Here is a 23,050-nt window from a genome sequence, read left to right as displayed (position 1 = left end):
GTAAGCTAAACGTGGCAAACTAGTGGCTGAACAGGTTTCTCCCCAAAAATGAACAAATCAAGTTTATTTTGCAAGTTGTTTAAAATAGAAAAATCAGATTAATCATGTATTACTCATGTGACTTTATGATTTTTGATAATTTACCAAAACATGAGCACATCATACAGCTCACAACTGTAGAGTGACTATCCTGTTGATCTTTTTTCTCTAAAGAAGGGGTGTGTTTGACGGTTGCTCTGGTGATTATCACTGTTTTATGAATAGGGGAATGTAAAAGCATGCCAATAAGGCTGAAGCACAAATTACAACTGTATTGTAGTGACTTGAAATGGTATAGCCAGGGTTCCTTTCAGATGAAACTTGAGCCCCTTCAAGTGCCCATTCAGTAAATACTGTTCTGTGAGGTTTGAAAAGATGTGCTCTGGCAAGTTCTCAGGCTGATCTTTTTTTTTACACTGGTAACAGCCTATGGGTAAGCCACGAACATAAATGACACCAAAATGGCAGGAAAATCGGGACAAATTTTCTTTGGATCAAAAACTAGTTAGTTGGTAAGGAACTCAGTAATTAGTTGTGACTCATTTCCATCATCCTCAAATAATACTAAATGAATGACAGTAAGGAGACAGGTTAACTGAATTGTTGACAAATAGCACAGGCATGAAAATGACCCAATGGCCCCTTGTAAGCCAGAAGAGCCATCAGAAAGGAAGCCAGATTTCTCTCTGCAAAACTTTTGTTTGTTTTGCAACTGAGAGAGGGCAAAGATACTTCAGATTCTTTTTTTTTTTTTTTTTTTTTTTCTTTTTGGGCTTAAGGCCTTGGATTCAAAATTAGGCCTTTGAATTAAATTAAAAAGAATGTAAGTAAATAATAGTGGGGAAAAGGCAAATCATTTCATGGGGTGTAGAGTTAATAGTTAACCTCATAATAAGGCCAGAATCTCATTCCATATGTTAAACTCCCCCAATTAGGTAGTGCTCAGTGTCTAACTATCAGGCATTATTGCTGAAGTGCAAGCAGGGGCTCCAGGAGGCTAGAGGTCAGCGACAGGTCTCGGCTCTGGCAACAGAGGACCAGCCAGGGGATTTGTTCTAGTTAAAACTAGAGGGTTTCCGTCTGTTTGCTTTTTTTCTTACTTTAGTCACTCTTGGTTTGTTATCATTTGTGTTATTTATTTTACGGTTAAACTATAAGCCTAAGTTGCATCACTGGCGCCCCGAGAAACCTCCTCCCACAGGCCCGCTGGGGCTTTGTCCTTGGGCATCTGTGGCCTCTCCAAAGCCAAAAGACGTTGGGGCCAGCTCAGGTCGCCTGAGTAAACACAAGCCTGGGAAGCCGAGGGCCCCCTAGGTCAGCAGTGGGGGAGCTGCTCCTGGAAACCCACAGAGACCCTGAAGGGCTCAACCTCCATCAGGACCTCTCAGGACCTTTCCTCCATTTTCCAACGCAGTCAGAGGAGCCCTGGGCTTCCCCTGCGTGGCCTCACCGCCCCACGCCGGCCCACTCTGTCCCCTCATGCTCCCTTGCTGTCCTACTCTGTCCCTCGCCATCCCTCACAGTCCCACACTGCCCCTCACTGCCCCTCCCAGTACCTCACCGTCCACTGTCCCAGACTGTCCCTTGCCATCCTTCACTGTCCAAGTTCCTCACAGTCCCAAAGTCCCTCACGGTCCCACACGGTCCCTTACTGTCCCACACTGTCCCTCACAGTTCCTCACCGTCCCTCACTGACCCACTGTCCCACAGCCCCGCACTGTCCCCCACCGTCCTGCTGTCCCTCACCGGCCCACACTGTCCCTCACTGTCCCACACAGTCCCTTACTGTCCCTCACCGTCCTGCTGTCCCTCATCATCCCACACTGTCCCGCACTGTCCCTTACTGTCCCCCACCGTCCTGCTGTCCCTCACCGGCCCACACTGTCCCTCACTGTCCTTCACTGTCCCGCACTGTCCCTCACTGTCCCACAGCCCCGCACTGTCCCCCACCGTCCTGCTGTCCCTCACCGGCCCACACTGTCCCGCACTGTCCCACACAGTCCCTTACTGTCCCTCACTGTCCCACAGCCCCGCACTGTCCCTCACCGTCCTGCTGTCCCTCATCATCCCACACTGTCCCGCACTGTCCCACACAGTCCCTTACTGTCCCTCACTGTCCCACAGCCCCGCACTGTCCCCCACCGTCCTGCTGTCCCTCATCATCCCACACTGTCCCGCACTGTCCTTCACTGTCCCGCACTGTCCCACAGCCCCGCACTGTCCCTCACCGTCCTGCTGTCCCTCATCATCCCACACTGTCCCGCACTGTCCCTCACCGGCCCACACCGGCCCTCATCATCCCACACTGTCCTTCACTGCCCCACACAGTCCCTAAGTGTCCCTCACTGTCCCTCCCACGCCGCAGGCCCAGTCGAGAGAGGCTCCCTTCTCCCCCTCCAGGGCTTCCTCGGCACACACGGCCAGCGGCGGCCCGCGGAGAGGAAAAAACACACAATCTTGCCCGGACCCAGAATTGATGGGAAATCCCGCGCGAGGCTCGATGTGCCCTCACTTCGGGCAGGAACGGCGGCCGAGGCCCAGGTGGCCGCGGGCTTCTGAGGAAAGCTCGGCGTTGAGAGGTTCCCGGGGGTGCCGCACGGTTCGGGCAGACGAGCGGAGCTGCGGCCGCGGTCAACCCGGAGACGCCTCCCCCGGACACAAAACCGGCTCCCGGCAGCGCCGCGCTACGCCACGGTGGGCCCCGCGCAAACGCCTCGGCCGCGGCATCGCCCCTTTAAGCGGCGCGCGCCCTGATTGGCTGCGGGAGGAGGCGGGGCGGGACGCGGCGACCTCACGGCCGGGGGGCCTATGCTATATATAGAGGTGGCGGCGGCGGCCGCGGCGAAGGCGGCCCATTGCGAGGCAGTTCGCTAGCGGGAGCGCGAGCCAGTGAGAGGCGCCTGCGCGCTGTCCGGGCCCCTGAGCCCGCGGCGCTGAGCCAGCCGGGACGGACATGCGCGGGAGGGCGCCGCGGGGCAGCCGCCGCTCCTCCGGGGTAAGGGGCCTGGCGCACTGAGGGGGTGGGGAGGGCCACGCAGCGCTCGGTTCCCTCAGGGGCCCCCGCGCCGGGTGCTGGGATCCAGGCGGCTCCCCGACGCGAGGGCGGGGGCGTGGAGGGCGCGGGGAGGGTCGCCGCGACGCGGAGTCTCTGGGACGGAGGGAGGGGCCGGCCGGTCGCTCGCGGGCTTCTCCTCATTGAGGTGTGGAGGGCGGGACCCTCCCCGGCGGCGCAGCCCGGGCCTGGGGACGCCGCGAGGTGCCGGCGCCCGCCTTCTTCTCCACGCCGGCCGTAGTCGCCGCGCGGCCCCTCGGCTGGCCGGGGCCATGCACCCGAGCGCCCGGGACACGTCCCCGCAGCACCGGGACCGCAGGAGCGGACGGGGCTTTGGGAGCGGCGAGCATGAGAGTCCTAGTCCCGCAGCCTGCGCTTGCGGGGTGGCCCGGCGGGGATGAGCGTCTTCGGGGCTAGGGGCTTGTTTTGATTTTTTTTTTTTTTTCGTTCTAAAAATCGGGGTTGCGTTGTCTTGTTGACACCGTGTGCCCGTAAATCCTGTCTTGAAAGCTGGGGTGGGAGGCTCGGTGATTGCTTGCGGTGGCTGGTACCGGTTCTCTTTGGCGGTCAGCCCCGGTCCCTCTGCCTAATCTCCCAAAGACGATGGTAATGCTGAAATCAGTATTTAAAAATTCGTCTGAGCTGTTCTGAACTCTTCCTTCTCTCCTAGAAACGTGATTCTTTGCTCTGAATGTCTTAAGTGCCGCTTTGAATGGAATGGGACTGCAGAATTAATGTGTTCAAGATGCGAATGCTTATTGGGAATTTATGTATTTATATATATATCATAGCCCTGTACAAATTAGATGACTCCTTAACCGTGAATGGTGCTGTATTGGTGCTTGCTACGTCTTTATTAGGATTTCATCATTGCTTGAAAGAAACCAGTCTCTTACCTGATAAAAATATGAATAGATTGTTAGTCATAAACTTAAGTCAGAATGGAGGCTGTAGCTTTAAAAGAGATGTGTTGGTGACTTGAGGTACACCTGCAACACAGGTAGGGCAAGACTGGTTTCTAGGCAACTGTCAGGGGTGAAGAGAGGTGAGGTTAAAATGCCGTTTTTTTCCCCGTCCAGAACAAATGTTCAACCTTTTATAAATGTGTAAGAATGCAATGGGTACGCATTTGTTGAGACTGAACATCCCAAGTTCACCGTACCTGTTTTTTTAACTGCATTTCTTTTCTTACGTTTCTGTAATTACAATATACAGTTTTAAGTGAAATTTTATTTGAACAGAAACCAAAGACAGGCTAGGTCATTTGCAAATGACCAAATTTTGCAAAGACCAAAATAAAAGAAGCTGGTTTCTTGCTGACATGCTGGCTGTAATTGGTTACCAAAATGTTATCAAGCAAGCTCTTTTCCAGATATTAGCAAGTTTGAAGAAAAATAACAGAGGATTTAGCATGGACCTCAGAAACTATTTGTCATTCCCTTCACTTCAAGCAGAGGTTTATTTTCACCTGTGTGTTCCAGGTGACACTCGATAATAAGTGATAGAGGTCTTGGACTAACGATTTATAACCTGACAGATATATTAGATTGTAAACTCCTTAAGGGTAGGCACTCTGCCTTGTATAGCTTCTATCTTATGCAGCCTTGCACATAGTTGATGTTGATAAATCATTGCATGAAAACATGTTTTACCTTTTAAGGCTCAGCAGGATTGGACTAGTCATTGATAAGGGTTGGAAAGCAAATCTGTTTAATTTTTTTTGCCTGTTATGAAATGTCTGAATTATTCATGCTTTTCACAGGTAAAACTTGTTTCAGTCATCGGTTTTCCTATTTGCAGTTCACAATAAATCCTGGTCACTCTTTGTAAGATTCAATTATGCTTGAGTTTTTGTATCAAAGTACTCTTGACTGCTGCTTCTCAAATGTTGAGCTAGATAATACTTCCTTTCTGCTGAAACTAATGGTAGCTTTTCAAAGCAATTTGCCTAAATTACAGGCACAATCTAACATGCTTGAAACTGACCTGATTGTCTGCATACCATCAGATTGCTTTAGAAAGGAGCAGAGGAGGGGAAAGGAGGTGCCAAGGGTAATTCCAGGAATTTGAATGGCATAGGCTCCCTCTTACGAGAGAAACAACTCTGCTCTTAATCTAAATAAATTTGAATCGGTACCTCATCATCTGGATACATTTGGATACATTTAGCATCCTTTGCCGGTGTCTGGCTTTATAAAAGCTAATGAAGAACTCCCTTCGTAAACGCAGTCCAGTTGTGGTATTCTGGCATTGTTCACACAGCATAAACACGTGCTTTGTAAAGGTAGATGAGGCGAATGAGTTTGAGGGTCCTAAATGTAAGTTACTAGCTTAACAATTAGTTTTAAGGTAGGGAAAAGTTAGGGATTCAGATTTCAGAAGGTGGCAGGGAGGATTCTGAGAATTGAAGTCTTTGTTGATACTGTAGTCCAATTCCTCACACCATAAAATTGGGCAGTGTTACAAAAAGACCACTCTTCCAGGTCTCAAATCAGTGTGTTTTTAAAATGTGGGGCTTTTGTCTGGGCTCAGTGGCTCACGCCTGTCATCTCAGCACTTTGGGAGGCCAAGGCGGGCAGATGGCTTGAGCCCAGGAGTATGAGACCAACCTGGGCAACATGGTGAAACCCTGTCACTACCAAAAAAAAAAAACACAAAAATTAGCTGGGTATGGTGGCTCATGTCTGTAGTCCCAGCTACTCAGGAGGCTGAGGTGGGAGGATAGCTTGAGCCTGGGAGGCAGAGGTTGCAGTAAGCCAAGGTCACATGACTGCACTACAGCCTGGTGACAGAGTGAGACCCTGTCTTTAAAAGACACAAACAAACAAAAAAATGTGGGCGTGTGGCTACAGAAATGGAGCCCTTTTTAACTTGGAAAGAATAGGAAGGTAAGGATTGTAGGACATTGTCCGAAAGCTCTTATTCAATACCCCAGATGTGAAATGGACTAATTACAGATTGTTTTTTAAACAACTATTTGCTCAGTAGAATTGTCTTCTGACTCTTATCAGGGCTGCCTCTTTTTCAGCCTTTAGATTTCCATTGTAAAAGTCACCTACTCAGAGAGGCCTTCCCAAACCACCTGTGTAAATATATGCTCCTCTGCCTCCTTATCCTATTGCTGTACCCTGCTTGTTTCCTTGGAAGGTGCCTCCATCTAAAATTGTTTGCTTGCTTGTCTGTTCTCTTCCTCCCTCATTAGATGGAAGGCTTCTTCAGGCAGCAACCATCTCTCTTTTTCACCTCACATGGTATTTAATCCAGAATAAGCACTTGATAAGTATTTGTGAAAAGAATTAATCCTTGCCCTCTAAGAATTTTTGAGCTGAATGAGCACTATGAGTTGAGTTTCTGTTCCTGCCTCTGCTATTGACCAGCACTTAAGTCTTGAGCATTTAACTTAACAGCCTTTTGCTTCACTTTCTCCATTTATAAACAGGAATGTTACAAGGACAAATGAGGTTGTTGCCTAAAATGAAGATACTATAGAGCAAAGAGGTAGTGAAAGTGTGGGGAAAATGCTGGAATACAGGACAGAAGAGCCATGATAGCCTTTTTGCTTATAGCAAGATATTTAACCTCACTTTGTTTCCTCATCTGCAAAATGGAGATTATAATCCCTGCCTCTTCTTACAGGGATGTTGTGGGGATCAAGTGAGATAATGTGTAAGAAGGTGCTTTGTAACTTGTAGAGTGCTTTACAAATGTAAGGTATTCTATTATTAAATTCCGGATTTTACAATACAGTGTGATTATAATGCCATCATTGGGATCCATGCTGTGAAAGTGTATTAAAAGGAGGCCCGTTGGGTATATGTAGTAACCCCTTATTACGAGTAAAAACAGACTTGTGTTATATGAAATAACCGTGTCGTAAAGAGTTCTATTATGGTGGGGCATCAGTGTATCATTAAAGATTGAGGGCTTCAAAATAATTGTTTGAAGTGGTAATAGAATGTCAAACTGATGCTTTAACCCACCCATTTTAGAGGATACATAGGCCAGATCTACAATTAATAACTTTTAATAAGAGAATTTGAGGGAGTTGAAGTAAAACAGGAACTTTCATAGGCTACAGGTTACCCAAGAAAAACTATTTATTACCAGTAAATCCAAAAAAAGGGATCTGTGCTACCCTTAAAAGTTAAGCATTATACTCAGTTGGATCCTATTTCGCCAGTTTAAAAAGCTGTAGGGACTGGAAGAGGCAGTGTGGTGTGTTGGTGAAGGGCCTGGACACTGAAGCCGGGCTGTCTGGTTGAAGTCCTGGCCCCATTGCTCACCAGGTTTGACTTGAGCAAGTTCTTTAACTCTGTGCCTCAAGTAAGTGAGAGTAATAATAGTAGCCCACCTTACAGCATTGTAGAGGATTAAATAAGTTAATACACACAAAGCACTTAGAACCATGCTTGCCTGGCAGTTGTATGTCCAGTGAATGTTGTTATTAATGGTTTTATATTAATTGTAACAATCTAGAGTTACCATTGGATAACTTAAATGCTTGTTAAATAAATTTGAAGTTTTAAAGACTTGCGTCCCATCATTAGACCATTGTGCTCGTTGTCTTTAGAATTCGCTTTTATAATAAAAAATAATCTATTGTATATATGTCAAAAAGAAATAATTTTTCTCCCCTCTGTGTGTATATATAGTTACTGATTGTGCTACTCTGTAGGAAAAATACAAAGGATAAAAGAATATATTCCTGCTATTCTACTTTTCTGCTGTCACACTAAAATTGTGTAGGAGGCTTAAGTGGGTCGAAAGACTGGATTATGGTAGTTGAGGGAATGGGCTTTTTGTTAATTTACCTTTTTTTAAACTAGTTAGAAAGCATACTGAATTACTGAATAAATTATGTCATTTATTTTTTATTTGACAGTTTGAAGATAAATTATTTTCTCTGTTGCCTCTATTTCACCACCTACAAATGGTCCATTATGTTCTGGACATGTTTAAGAGCCTCTGAGGAATGGAGCTGCAAACACAGACACAAATGTTCATCTTTGCCACACTGAACTACATTTTAATATTTACTGAAGCCACCAAGCTTTTCTTGAATTCATGCAGGAGTATTTTAATTACATTAAAATACGACCTTATTTTGAAAGGCATCTATGTTTTTAATTTAAAGGCTATTTATGCCTACCATGGTAGAGAGTACAACTAAGGAAGTTTTCTTAACTTGCCTCCCTCTTTCTTTTCCTACCCCTAAATCATAGGCTATTAAAATGAAATCTGGGGCAGGCGCGGTATCTCACACCTGTAATCCCAGCACTTTGGGAGGCCAAGGCAGGCAGATCACCTGAGATCAGGAGTTTGAGACCAGCCTGACCAACATGGAGAAACCCCGTCTCTACTAAAAATACAAAAATTAGCCTGGTGTGTTGGCGCATGCCTGTAATCCCAGCTACTTGGGAGGCTGAAGCAGGAGAATCACTTGAACCCGGGAGGCAGAGATTGTGGTGTGCACCACTGCACTCCAGCCTAGGTGACAAGAGCGAGACTCTGTCTAAAAAAAAAAAAAAAAAAATTGGTGGGTTTTGTTTTTTTTTTTTAATTTCCTCACAGGTGATTATTTTAGACATTTTTAAAAATAAACATGCAGAAATTGGTATATTTGGGGAGGATCTAAAATCATGGAGTTTGTCATATTCCTAAATCAGTTTCTTTTTATATATTTTGCCTCTAAATGTAGTTACCTTATTATCTTCCCTGGTTATGGAAGTACTTAATGTAGGTGATTCTTAAATGGAACTGAAAAGACCATTTATCACCCTGAATAAACAGAAATCAGGTTCTAGAACCAGATTGAAAGGAGGAAATTACATCACACTCTTAAATAAGGAAGCACTGGGCAGAACTGGATGAGTTGTATGATAAAAATGTGCCCCTCCTCCTCCCATGGATGGCTTCTGAGATTTATTCATGAGATCTGGTGGCCAGGTAAGCAGATCTAGGTTACTGCCTTAAGGTAGCCTGCATTTCTTTCTTTTTCTGGTTTTTTTTTTTTAAGCAGTTTCAAAGAGACTATCCTCAAGCTAAAGGCATGTGATTTCACCTTAAGGAAGAAGGTGCAGTGTGCTTTTGGTGTAACTTTTTTAGCAAAATGAAAGTGACCTTAAATTTAGCAGTAAAAACACAGTCTAGAAGGAATAGTGTTTTAAGAGAAGGCAAAACACTGTTTTCAGAAAGTACCCCTCCAGTTGCTTCAAGTAAATATACTGTAACAGAAACCAGTTTAGAAAGCTACATTGTTAACCACTGAAGCTTATAATTTTTACTCAGTCTACAAACTGTCTACTTTGAATTCTGGAAATGAATTTCATGAAAATTCCTTCCTGTTACATATCCTAAGCTTGTTACGTTATTACTGGGCAGTCGCCTCACTCCAGCACGAATTAAGTTTATCCTTTATAAGTCAAGTGCTTCCCTCCTGAGCTCTTCACTGACACACAGTGTATGTGAATCTTTCATGTCATTACTTTCTAAAAATGAGATGGATATTTTCTCAGTATCCATTTAATAAATAATAGGCACGAATGATGCCAAGATTTACCGGGGGAAATCATAAATCGGACATCAGTTCTGTCCTGGATGATTTGAAGAGTGGAATGGGAATTGGGGCCCAGCAGAGAATAACCCAAGAACAGAGCGCCCCTGCTCTGGTGTTTCATGAAGGGAGAGGCTTCATGGAGAAGGTAGGGTAGAGTTGACCTTAAAGGATAAATTGAATTCTGACAGATTTGGGGAAAATAGAAATGAGCTTGAAAATATAAATTAGGTTTATATTGTAGAGGCCTTAAATGCCAGGCTGAGGAGGTTTTATTTAGGAGCCCCTGAAGGTTTTTTGAGCAGCAGCAAATCTTAGTTCGAGCTGTTGTTAAGGAATATTGACCTGCTACTGGTGTGTAGAATAGGTTGCATATTTCCAGACCCCAGGAAGAATGATGCCTGTGAATGGAAGGGTAAGATTTGAGAAGTTGTGTAAAAGTAGTCTGTGGAACTTGGCAATTGAATGTACATGGCCTCAGGTTAAAAATGGTGCCTTGAGAAGTGTGATCCTCTTAGACCCTGAACTGGTTTGAGTGGGGAATGGAGTATGAAGTCAAAGGAGGAGTTTGGTTTGTAGAGTCTGAGATGCCAGAGGGCCATTCAAGTGGAAAGATAATCACCAGACAATAGGAAATGCAAAGCTGAAGCCTGAGCCAGGCTGGAGTCATTGATTCAGGAGCTGTCTATGAGTTGAAGCTATACAAGTGGATTAATAAAAGGATAACCTCAAGAAGCAAATGATTTTAGGGCTTTTTTGTTGAATTTTAAAAAGAATCAAGTTATGTTAACAGGAAAAGGTGGTTCACATCTGAAATTTGGTATTTAACTGCCAAATTTTAGACCCACTAAAAAAGCTAAAAATAGTTGATGAAGTTTGGAGAAGTTGTGCCTGAGGTTATTCGGGTCCTCGTCTAAACCATGCTGCCTGGATTCACATTCGCTTCCTATTTTTGGATTCCATGACACAATCCCATTTTGTACTTTTTAGATATTGTTTTTCCCACATAGGTACATTTTTGCAATTGTTTTCCTCTAATGAGTTGTAAGACAGATAAATGTGAAAAATTGCAGCATTAAACGTCACTTGGGAAGAGTTTGTTTCTTTTTAGCTTGAGGTTGGTAAAATGGATTTATTTACTCCCCCCTCCCCCTTCCATTTGCACTGAATACTAGAAGGTTTTTAGAGAGATAGAGTTTCAGGTGGTTTCATACTCTCAGTTTACAATCTGAGGAACTTTTTTTTAAAAGCTTGCTTCCAAACCTGTAGCACATTGCCCTTTTTGAGTCTACAGTTTGAAGTTATTTTCCAAAAGAAGAGAACATGGCAGTTATATTGCCCCCCTCGTCTCCCATGCTAGCAAGTAGGAAGTTCGGACAGTTTCATAACATGGCCCATTCACAATTCCCCATTGAAATTTAGAGGCAGGTCACCTTCTATGAATACACAAAGACACTATTGTGGTCAGAAGTGAGCTGGCTTAGTGAACACAATTCTTTTTATACTAAAAAAATTTTTTTCTTAAGAAAGCTAACAAGTAGGTGATGGAAACAATGAATAAAAAATAACTTTTTCTAGAACGTATAAATAATTTTAAGCGACCATTGAAATGTAAGTTTAGAATTCCAAGGCAATTTCTGCAGAGGCGATAGTTACACAATCATTCTGTTGAAAGCTAAGATGTAGATGGCATTAGGAGGCTGACACACAGTAATTACTAGTAGTACTTGTTGGCTTGCAGACAGGTGGGGGTTGGGCCTCCAGAATCCCCTGCAGCATTTTCCTGTAATCAGGATGAGCGATCTTCAAACGTGTGCTTTCAAACTACTTAAATACCATATTCTTCTTCCTATCTTGCCTTTCATTTTTATATTACCACAGATACTTTCCTCATAGTCTTGCCAGTGCTTGTAGAATGCTTAGAAAAAGCTTGATAAATCACTGGGCTAAGTACACAGAGGGAGAGGTTGGAATATTTTAAAATTGGTTTTTAAATTTTTTATAGCTTGATGGTAGATAACACATTTGCTTCATTTAAGTAATCTGAAAAACCAATCCTCAAAAGACCTCTCAATAATTTAGAATTCTTAAATGACAGAATGTTTTCTTTATCATATATTTGAGAGACTGATTTAAAGAAAAAGAATGCTTGACTATCTGAAATAATATTTTAACCCTATCATAAAATCTCTGCCAGATAGAACAGCTGACTGGAAGGGTAAAATACAGAGAGCCAGTCATTGGATCCCCTTCTCTACTTTATTACTGAGATCTTCAACCTGTAGAGCATTACTCTCACTGTGTTCCTTTCTAATGGGAAAATAATAATAGACACTTGCAGAGTATTTTTTAAAGGTTTTTAGCTTTAAAAAACCCCTGTGCCTTACACAGTGTGTATATTGAGTTGATACTGATTATGATAATTAGATGGTATTACACAATCATTCATTCAACAAACATTCACTTACTGAGCACCTACTAATGTTCCAGGTACTGATTGTTAAAAGGTGATTGAGACACAGCCTCTGTCCTGAGCTTACAGTCTAGTAGGAGGTGACAGATTTGTAAATAATAGATTTGAAGTTGCTGAGCAAAAAAAAACAAAACAAAAAACACCTATGTACCTCTCCCCCACAGCAAATGTGTCACAGTCATCTTCAGTCCTTTGCACAGTGCCCAGCACTCAGCTGTGCAGATGCTGTCTGCACTAATCCCTTACTAATATTTAGTGAGAGAAAGAGATCGTGTTGAAGAGTGTATATGTACATGCCCCAAAAGGGGTCAGTGTTATACAGATAATTGACAAATAATATCCCGGTGCCTAAGGAAAAAACCCTAAACTTACCATAAGTAAACTTGGCTATCTGAAGACAGCAGAGATTGATGCTGACTAACACTTACATAACGAATAATAAAAAGGAAAATGAAAAGGGGGCTGTAGGGACTCCAGACCTGTAGCATCTGACAAGGGGGATTGGGGGTCCTAAAGCTGAGGAACTACTAATTTAAGAAAAATGTACTTAGCCTTTGTTATCCATGCCTTGCAGCTAAGCAAGATAAGAGTTACTGGGTATTTCACAAAGGAGAATGTAAAGAATGTACCTTTAAGTTTGTCTTTAAAAGGGAGGGAGGAAGCTGTCCCAGGCTTTTACTGAAGCTCGTAATCTTGCAGAACTTGATTTTTACAGGATAATGGAAATTAGTATCTTCATATATTACCGTTTGTTCCTTGAGTAAGTAGTAACTGGAGAATTTGTCTTCCCATGGCCAACCCTGAAATACAAAATCCAAATAAATGCTAGACCCTGGGGTAGTCAGGTGCCAATACTGTAGAAACTCTTGCTTAGTTTCAGCATTGGGTTTTAGTGAATATTCGTTCTGTGGCATAAAATACAATTACTTTTTTAGCTTGGGAAAAATAAGCGGGATCCACTGGTGCTTCATGCCCAGTGCAGCCGTAACTTAGAAGGCTGGTTTAATAGGTCAAGGGAGGGTCTGTGTGCATTGCCAAGTGAGTGTGATTTGTTGTGCAACTATGAGGCTCTGCAGTAGGAGGTCTGCTTTTGCTGGCAATAGATTATTTCTCATTTCACTAAAACATTTCATGTCTTTTGGATTAGCATTTACACAAAAAATCATTTTTAGCATTGACATGTAAGTATCCTCATGAGACATAAGAATTAATTCAGTAAGAATTAAGTGAAAGTCCACAACTAATTTTTTCTATTCAGCATCCCCCCCCCCAATTCTGTCATAATATGCTTTGCTGTAATTTATCCTAATGGAGGTATTTCTGAATTGTTTTCTTTATTCTCTCATCTCTTCTGCCCCCTAGGGAATGAAAGCTACTGGTTGATTTTAAAATGCCTGGGCCTCACAGGTTTGGAGATGTCCCAGAATAAGGCACAATGTCAATAGCAGGAGTTGCTGCTCAGGAGATCAGAGTCCCATTAAAAACTGGATTTCTACATAATGGCCGAGCCATGGGGAATATGAGGAAGACCTGCTGGAGCAGTCGCAGTGAGTTTAAAAAGTAAGTAGAGGATATAATGCTGCTGTAATCTGGATAAATAAGCGACACTTAAATGAGAGAGGCTTTGATTGCTCTTTGTTTATGACTAAGGTATCTTCCTCTCCTTTCAGCAACTTTTTAAATATTGACCCGATAACCATGGCCTACAGTCTGAACTCTTCTGCTCAGGAGCGCCTAATACCACTTGGTATGTATTCTGAAAATCTGATCACAGTAAGCATTTGAGAAGATCAGTCTGGATTCGGGTTAGCTTGTCCTCCAGCATTATTTTTTAAATGAGGAAACCTGAACTATTTCCAACAATAGCCTGACCCCTAGTGGCAACAGATTCAGAAGGTAACTGTGTTTTTCTCAAGCTATTGTACTCCACGGCCTTCATTCCGAGTGACTGAGTCCTAAGTAGGACTGTTCGTGGACGTGTGATCTAAAATCAAGAATTAGTTCTCATTCCAGCTCTGATGCATACTTTACCTCATGAAACCTTAGGCAAGATCTCCCACCTTTCTTACAATATCGAATGCATGTTTGACAGTAGATGAAAATAGTATAAATGTTCCTCAAAACTTAGAAAATAGTATTTTTAATGTGAATATTTTGTTCCTTGTATCTTTGTCAAGAGCTGTGTGTGAACTGGACACATTGCAAGCAAGTCCATTCACTCACGATATTATGATGTGCTAGCAATAAGGACTTTGTCTTATCTCAGTGGTACCCTGCATGCCTAGTATGGTCGCATGTCTTAAATGGCAAGGCTGGTACAGTATGGTATTCATGTAAATTACATGCTGTTCCTCTTCCGCGAATTTTGCACACGTCACAGAACTTGCCTGTGATGTGTGGGTGTGCACTGTGCACATGTCCAAGAGAGAGAGAGGAGATAGTTTGTTCTTTGAACCACACCATATGCGTTAACAATCTTCTGCTCTCTAATTACACCTGTGGTTGTTGCATGGGTGCTCAGGGTGACAGCAGCCACTCAGGAAGCATAGGTAGCTGGGGTACTGTCTCCCTCACACAGGTGGAGAGAGGATTGTTGATCTTTTATAAATATCTCTTGTTCATTCCAGGGCACACTTCCAAATCTGCTCCGATGAATGGCCATTGCTTTGCAGAAAATGGTCCATCTCAAAAGTCCAGCTTGCCTCCTCCTCTTATTCCCCCAAGTGAGAACTTGGGGCCACATGAAGAGGATCAAGTTGTATGTGGTTTTAAGAAACTCACAGTGAACGGGGTTTGTGCCTCCACTCCTCCACTGACACCCATAAAAAACTCCCCTTCCCTTTTCCCCTGTGCCCCTCTTTGTGAAAGGGGTTCTAGGCCTCTTCCACCGCTGCCAATCTCTGAAGCCCTCTCTCTGGATGACACAGACTGTGAGGTGGAATTCCTAACTAGCTCAGATACAGACTTCCTTTTAGAAGACTCTACACTTTCTGATTTCAAATATGATGTTCCTGGCAGGCGAAGCTTCCGTGGGTGTGGACAAATCAACTATGCATATTTTGATACCCCAGCTGTTTCTGCAGCAGATCTCAGCTATGTGTCTGACCAAAATGGAGGTGTCCCAGATCCAAACCCTCCTCCACCTCAGACCCACCGAAGATTAAGAAGGTCTCATTCGGGACCAGCTGGCTCCTTTAACAAGCCAGCCATAAGGCTATCCAACTGTTGTGTACACAGAGCTTCTCCTAACTCCGATGAAGACAAACCTGAGATTCCCCCCAGAGTTCCCATACCTCCTAGGCCGGTAAAGCCAGATTATAGAAGATGGTCAGCAGAAGTTACTTCAAGCACCTATAGTGATGAAGACAGGCCTCCCAAAGTACCACCAAGAGAACCTTTGTCACCGAGTAACTCGCGCACACCGAGTCCCAAAAGCCTTCCGTCTTACCTCAATGGGGTCATGCCCCCAACACAGAGCTTTGCCCCTGATCCCAAGTATGTCAGCAGCAAAGCACTGCAAAGACAGAACAGTGAAGGATCTGCCAATAAGGTTCCTTGCATTCTGCCCATTATTGAAAATGGGAAGAAGGTTAGTTCAACCCATTATTACCTACTACCTGAACGACCACCATACCTGGACAAATACGAAAAATTTTTTAGGGAAGCAGAAGAAACAACTGCAAGCGCCCAAATCCAGCCATTACCCGCTGACTGCGGCATATCTTCAGCCGCAGAAAAGCCAGACTCAAAAACAAAAGTGGATCTGGGTGGCCACGTGAAGCGTAAACATTTATCCTATGTGGTTTCTCCTTAGACCTTGGGGTCGTGGTTCAGCAGAGATTATGTAGGAGCAAATGGTTCTCAATTTTCCAGTTTGATTGAAGTGCACAGAAAAATCCCTTAGATTGCAAAATAAAATAGTTGAACTCTCTGTCTTCACGCGGAAGGTTTAGAGCAGTTGTGAGATGCTGTTATGCTGAGAACCCCTGATTTTGTTAGTGTTGGAAAAAAGTCTTTCAAGTCTATAATTTAAAGATGTGATGGTGGGAAGGGGAGGATGGGGAAGCTTTTTATATATGCATACATTACATACCTATATATAAACTTGTGGTATAACCATAGACCATAGCTGCAGGTTAACCAATTAGTTACTATCTTAGAGTAATATATATTCAGAATAATAAACTCAAGCTGGAGAAATGAGTCCTGATAGACTGAAAATTGAGCAAATGGAAGAAGATACAGTATTGATTAGATCAGAATCATTAAAAATATTTTTGTTTAGTAAGTTTGAAGATTTCTGGCTTTTAGGCCTTTTCTATTTTGTTTCATTTATTTTGCAGGCAGTCTTATCCATGGAGGGCAGAGTATCCATTCTTTACCATGGGTGTACCTACTTAGGTTAAAAATCATCCCAAGGCCTCATACTTCCAGGTTTCATGTTGTGTCTTGTTGAGGGAGGGAGAGCAGCTTACTTGGCAACCATATTGTCACCTGTACATGTAACACATCTTGAAAAATAAAACGATAATAGAACTAGTGACTAATTCTCCCTTACAGCTCCTGCTTGGTCCCACCCACTGAAGTAGCTCATCGCAGTGCGGGCCGTATTAGAGGCAGTGGGGTACGTTCGACTCAAATGGGATAGCATACTAGGTGCCAGTGTTAGGATGTCAGTTTTACAAAATAATGAAGCAATTAGCTATGTGATTGAGAGTTATTGTTTGGGGATGTGTGTTGTGGTTTTGCTTTTGTTTTTTTAGACTGTATTAATAAACAAATACAACACAAGCTGGTCTTGTGTTGCTGGTTCCTATTCAGTATTTCCTGGGGATTGTTTGCTTTTTAAGTAAAACACTTCTGACCCATAGCGCAGTATGTCTGAATTCTAGAGGTCACATCAGCATCTTTCTGCTTTGAAAACTCTCACAGCTGGCTGCTTCACTTAGATGCAGTGAGACACATAAGTTTGTGTTCCGATTTTCACATCCTTCCATGTATTTATCTTGAAGAGATAAGCACAGAGGAGAAGGTGCTCACTAACAGAGGTACATTACTGCAATGTTCTCTTAACAGTTAAACAAGCTGTTTACAGTTCAAACTGCTGAATATTATTTGAGCTATTTAAAGCTTATTATATTTTAGTATGAACTAAATGAAGGTTAAAACATGCTTAAGAAAAATGCACTGATTTCTGCATTATGTGTACAGTATTGGACAAAGGATTTTATTCATTTTGTTGCATTATTTTGAATATTGTCTTTTCATTTTAATAAAGTTATAATATTTATGATACCACTAGTCATGTTTCTTGCCTATACTCTATTTATAAAGTGTATGAAGCAATTTGACAGCATTATTATTTTTAAGCACAAGCGAAGATTCTTTGAAGTTAATGTATTCTTGAAATTCTTATTCTTAGAATGAAATATAATTTGTGCAATATTTTTCACGTATTATGAAAGTATACAGTGGAAATGAGCTGTTTGTTTTTACCTTTAACAACTGAAAGAGAACTGGATTCTGGGGTTACTATCAAAAATAATTACATTGGGGCGTGGGAGTCCACATCAAGGACAATGTGACAGAAGAAACCAGTTCTGATGTGTAGACTTGGTTTGACTCATTCTGATTTTTAGGACGAGGTCCCAGTCACTCTGGGCCCTTTGGCAGGCTTTGCTTCTTGCTTGCTTCAGGCCACCCAGAGAATCTGCGCCTGCCTTGGCCTGTCACAGAGATGGCAAGTCCACAGTGGACAAAGGGGCTCCTGGCAGCCTTGGATGGAGGCAGGGGCTTGTGAGGGGGCTTAGTCCCATGTCACCTAGCCCTGTGCCTGGTTCTCTTCATTGTCCTCTGCAGGCTTCTTTATCCCCTGGGAGAGGATGGGAGCCCTCCACGACCTTCATCGGGCACCTGCACTGTCTTGCTACTCTCCAGAGTGAAGAGTGAGGGCTCAAATTATCTGGGTTGAAGTTCCAGCTTCATCTCTTTCTAATTCTGTGTGAGGCAGATTATTTTAAATCCTTGTACCTCAGTTTTCTCATGGGTAAAATGGGCAGAGAGGTGGGAATTATTTTGTGACAACTGCATATAAACCATAGTATCTGGTACATAGTGAAACCCCATATGTGAGAACTGTTTTTTGCCATCTAAAAGGCTGGGTGTCATTTACGGCATTTTGCAGATGAAGAAGCAGGCTTGGGACATTCAGTCAACAGACATTTGTTAAATCCCAGCCCCATGCTGGATCCTGCGCAAACAAATCCCCTGACCTTATGGAATTTAAAGCAGATCATGTTAATTATGATTACATCTTATACTAAGTGCTAAATAAAAAGGTAATGAACAATGGGAGCAATGAGGACAAATAACAGGACCTGTGGGGTGTTAAGCTCTGAAGGGTTAGAATGGAAGCTGAGGGAGGGGAGTGAACAGGGAGGTGTGTGACCAGCAGAGGAAGCCGACAGTGTGAGACACCCTGAAGCAGGAACGGCTGAGCAGCTTCCAGAAAGCGGCTGTCAGGAGGAGGAGGGGCCTGGAAAAGCATAGTGGGTGCCACTGAAAGATCCTAAGCACGAGAGAAAGGTGATGTGATTTAAGATGACAGTGGTTATTATCTGGAGGACAGACTGGAGAGAAGCAAAAGGCAACAGGAAGACTTAATGGACAGAGGCTACTGTAGTCCTGAACTGAGACAAGACTGCCTTGGGCAGTGGAAATGGAGAAAAACGATTAAAGATACCTGGGAGTAGTAGAAACAGTTAAGTTCCAGATCATGCAGGCCCATGTGCACTGCACCCTTGCCAAAGAGGGACAGCTCCCCAAGCGCAGGGACTCATCTTCCTGTGCCCTGTCCTGACGCGCTGCCTGACCCAGAGGTGCAGTAAGTCCCTGCTGATTGGATGTCTGAATGCAACACTTGCAGAACTTCATCTACCTCTCAGACTTTTTGCCTCTCCCCTCCCCTCCACTACCTTTTCTTGGTTATATGGTCAAGAATATGTTTCATTAGTTCTGTTTGCTTCCATCTTACCTTTGTATTTTACTTGTGTTTGCAAGCATATACCTTTTCCCTGATTCTTCATGGCCCTGGCCGAGGAAATGTGCCTAGCCGCCATGCCAATGCCACACTACCACCAGAACACAGCCCCTAGCACCTTCTGCCTGCCAACTTATTCCTCAACCAGCACACAAAGCAAGTTAATTCTAAAGAGTTCTCGTGGCATAGGTCAAGCCCGGCACTTCTGACACTCTTCTCTGTTGCTAAGTAAGGTACCAATGGAAATCAGCTGCATGTTAGCTGCCACTTTATGCACTGTTGAGTTCTCAAAGATGGTTATGTCACAGAACAAAGTACTGGCCTAAAATCCAGGTTTCTGTCTTGACTTCTCACTTTTGTGTTTTGTTTTGTTTTGTTTGTTTTGTTTTGTTTTGTTTTGAGAGAGTCTGCTCTTGTCACCCCAGGCTCCAGGCTAGAGTGCAGTGGCACCAATCTTGGCTCACCGCAGCCTCTGCCTCCCGGGTTCAAGCGATTCTCCTGCCTCAGCCTCCTGGGTAGCTGGGATTATAGACAGGCACCACTACACCCAGCTAATTTTGTACTTTTTAGTAGAGACGGGGTTTCTCCATGTTGGTCAGGCTTGTCTCGAGCTCCCGACCTCAGGTGATCCTCCTGCCTCGGCCTCTCAAAGTGTTGGGATTACAGGCGTGAGCCACTACGCCTGGTTGACCTCCCACTTTCTATAGGAAGGATTCGCTTCGCTTCCCTGAGCTTCAAGTTCCTTGTCAGTATATGTGAGGCCATGCCAGAGCGCACTGCAGTGCTATGCACACCTAAGAGACTGATTAGTAGGTACCATTCGTAGCAGCAAACAGAAGTCAAGGATAAGGGGGCTCCTTACAAGTCAATTCAAAATTGGGTAACAGTAAATATTGTCAGTATTTGCTTTTTGTTTTGAGGCAGAGTCTTCCTTGTCACCCAGGCTGGAGTGCAGTGGCACGCTCTCAGCTCACTGCAACCTCCGCCTCCAGGGTTCAAGTGATTCTCCTGCCTCAACCTCCCGAGCAGCTGGGATTACAGGCACCTGCCACCATGCCTGGCTAATTTTTCTATTTTTAGTAGAGAAGGGGTTTCACCATGTTGGCCAGGCTGCTCTCAACTCCTGACCTCAGGTGATCCACCCACCTCGGCCTCCCAAGTGCTGGGATTACAGGCATGGGCACTGCGCCCAGCCCATTTTGTCAGTTCTTATGCTGCAACAGTCAAGTATGTGATGCCTATCCTCTTATTTTTAATAAAGTCCAAAAACACACTAATGGAAGTTTAATACTGTTTGTTGCTTATCCATCTCTAGGTCTCAAGAGATGTCTTAACTATGCTGTGAAAGTAAGAACTCTCTTTAAGAGGATGTTTCTTGGCTGGGCGTGGTGGCTCATGCCTGTAATCCCAGCCACTTGGGAGGCTGAGGCAGGAGAATCACTTAACCTGGGAGGCGGAGGTTTGCAGTGAGCTGAGATTAAGTCATTGCACTCCAGCCTGGACAACAAGAGTGAAACTCCATCTCAAAAAAAAAAAAAAAAAAGGATGCTTCACTATTAGGGGCCCTGAAGAAAAAAAAAAAAGAATTAATGAATTGTTTTTCTCTTAAGGGCCTCAAATATTTACAGCCTGAGGTTCCATATTTTCAAATTGGAAATGCATAACAAGCCAGGAGGCACAGTGTGAATTTCTTTCTTTTTTTTTTTTTTTTTTTTGAGATGGAGTCTCGCTCTGTCGCCCAGGCTGGAGTGCAGTGGCCGGATCTCAGCTCACTGCAAGCTCTGCCTCCCGGGTTCACGCCATTCTCCTGCCTCAGCCTCCCGAGCAGCTGGGGACTACAGGCGCCCGCCACCTCGCCTGGCTAGTTTTTTGTATTTTTTAGTAGAGACGGGGTTTCACCATGTTAGCCAGGATGGTCTCGATCTCCTGACCTCGTGATCCGCCTGTCTCGGCCTCCCAAAGTGCTGGATTCAGGCTTGAGCCACCGCGCCCGGCCACAGTGTGAATTTCTAACCTAGTACTAGAGCTTCGAGGTATTCTTGTCCTTAGGAAATCAGTTTGTTCAAACTAAAATACAGTCAGGACTTGTTTTCTTTAAACTAATCAATTGACAAACAACCTGGCCTTTTCTCTCGGCATGTGAATTATACAACTTGTTAGAGTATTGGGTTTTATTTGGATAAAGGAGGGAAGGAGAGTAGAATTGGGTAGAAGGTTCAATTGTACAAACTTGGGTGGCCTCACCCTTCACTCCTTGTTAACTACATGAAATCATATGATTTAGCCATGTCTAATGTAATTTGATTGCTGGGAGGATGCAAATTTTCATGTTTGTTTTTCACCTGAATGTATCAAATTTCACTATGCTTTAACCTCAGCCACTAAGAAGCTATTACTAGAGCGTGTTTAAAACAAGCTTACCTCTGCCGTCATGTTATCTGTCCAGAATTCAGAGTGGCAAACCATACTTGATGTGTATGTTTTTCTGCACCTGAGGAAATCATTTACATTAAGGCAGCTCTGTGATAGTCACTGTTCCTCAACATCCCCACCACATGGCAGCAGGTGGGGTTTTGGTGTGGGGAAGGGGCTCGGGAATGGACAGAAAGGACTCCTTTCCAGGTACTAGTTTGCACTTGTCTTAGAAAGAGAGCTGTGGGACTGGGCATGGTGGCTCACGCCTGTAATCCCAGCACTTTGGGAAGGCGAGGTGAGCACATCACTTGAAGTCAGGAGTTCGAGACCAGCCTGACCAATATGGTGAAATCCCATCTACTAAAAATACAAAAATTAGCCGAGCATGGTGGCGCACGCCTGTAATCCCAGCTACTCAGGAGGCTGAGGCAGGAGAATGGCTTGAACCTGGGAGGCAGAGGTTGCAGTGAGTGGAGATCACGCCACTGCATTCTAGCCTGGGCAACAGAGCAAGACTCGTCTCAAAAAAGAAAAAAAGACAGAAAGAAAGAAGGCCAGGTGCGGTAGCTCATGCCTGTAATCCCAGCACTTTGGGAGGCTGAGGTGGGTGGATCATGAGGTCAGGAGTTTGAGACCAGCCTGCCCAAGATGGTGAAACCCCGTCTCTACTAAAAATACAAAAATTAGCCGGGCACAGTGGTGGGCACCTCTAATCCCACCTACTCGGAGGCTTAGGCAAAGAATCACTTGAATCCGTGATGCGGACCTTGCAGTGAGCCAAGATTGTGCCACTGCACTCTAGTCTGGGCGACAGAGCAAGACTCCGTCTCGAAAAAGAAAGAGAGAGAGAGAGAGAAAGCCATAATCTCAGGCTATCAGTTTAGTGTGCCTCTCTTCGGCCCATCACCTCTCACCCTGGGAATCCTGAAACCCACCAGGAACCACAAGCAAGTAAACCTGTAGCAAGCTCCCTAAAACAGCATCCAGGAAAACACATATATTTGTTCTTTTTTTCCCTGCTAAAAATGTTGTCTCACTCAGGGACCAGTCCTGAGGAATGTACGTGTTATCAGTTAACTTGACATTTTGCTCTGTTGTAGAAAGGCAGCGCCTTCATTCCTTGGAAATAACTCTGGGTCCTCGTCAAATAAACACCCCAGTCATGCTTCATGCCTATTTCTTCATTTTACATTCATGAGGGTTTAGCCCAGTGCCTTCCCCTGAGACTGCATGACTTGTGTACACTCCCCTCTTGTGTAAGTCAGAGTGAATCGTGTCTTTCTGGCCCGAGCCCCAAACCTTCCTTGGGCTGAGCCTCAGGGCTGCCTCGGGTGCAACATGCAGGAAGCTTTGTTTTGTATGTTTTGAATTCCTTGCTGTCCTGATGTTCTTGGATGAACCAGTGTCCTTGTACACAGTGTCTCTACTTAGTGATTGATAAAAGTTCTTGGCTGGGCAGAAGCCAGTTGACCGTTCTGC

General features: G+C 44.0%; 1 protein-coding gene across 1 annotated transcript; it reads left to right on the top strand.

Moving 5' to 3' along the window:
- The first annotated feature begins 2,832 nt into the window (after positions 1-2,832).
- Positions 2,833-17,415, top strand: LOC104657557 (ERBB receptor feedback inhibitor 1). Its single transcript, XM_010357377.2, has 4 exons — positions 2,833-3,034; positions 13,480-13,677; positions 13,788-13,864; positions 14,745-17,415. The coding sequence occupies exons 2-4, from the start codon at positions 13,553-13,555 to the stop codon at positions 15,929-15,931; spliced, it is 1,389 nt and encodes a 462-aa protein (XP_010355679.1). The 5' UTR covers positions 2,833-3,034; positions 13,480-13,552; the 3' UTR covers positions 15,932-17,415.
- Positions 17,416-23,050: the final 5,635 nt, after the last annotated feature.

Source organism: Rhinopithecus roxellana, chromosome 12, assembly GCF_007565055.1.
Source record: "Rhinopithecus roxellana isolate Shanxi Qingling chromosome 12, ASM756505v1, whole genome shotgun sequence".
NCBI lineage: Eukaryota > Metazoa > Chordata > Mammalia > Primates > Cercopithecidae > Rhinopithecus > Rhinopithecus roxellana.
The sequence above is the reverse complement of the archived record's forward strand: the minus strand, read 5'-3'. Positions and strand labels throughout refer to the sequence as shown.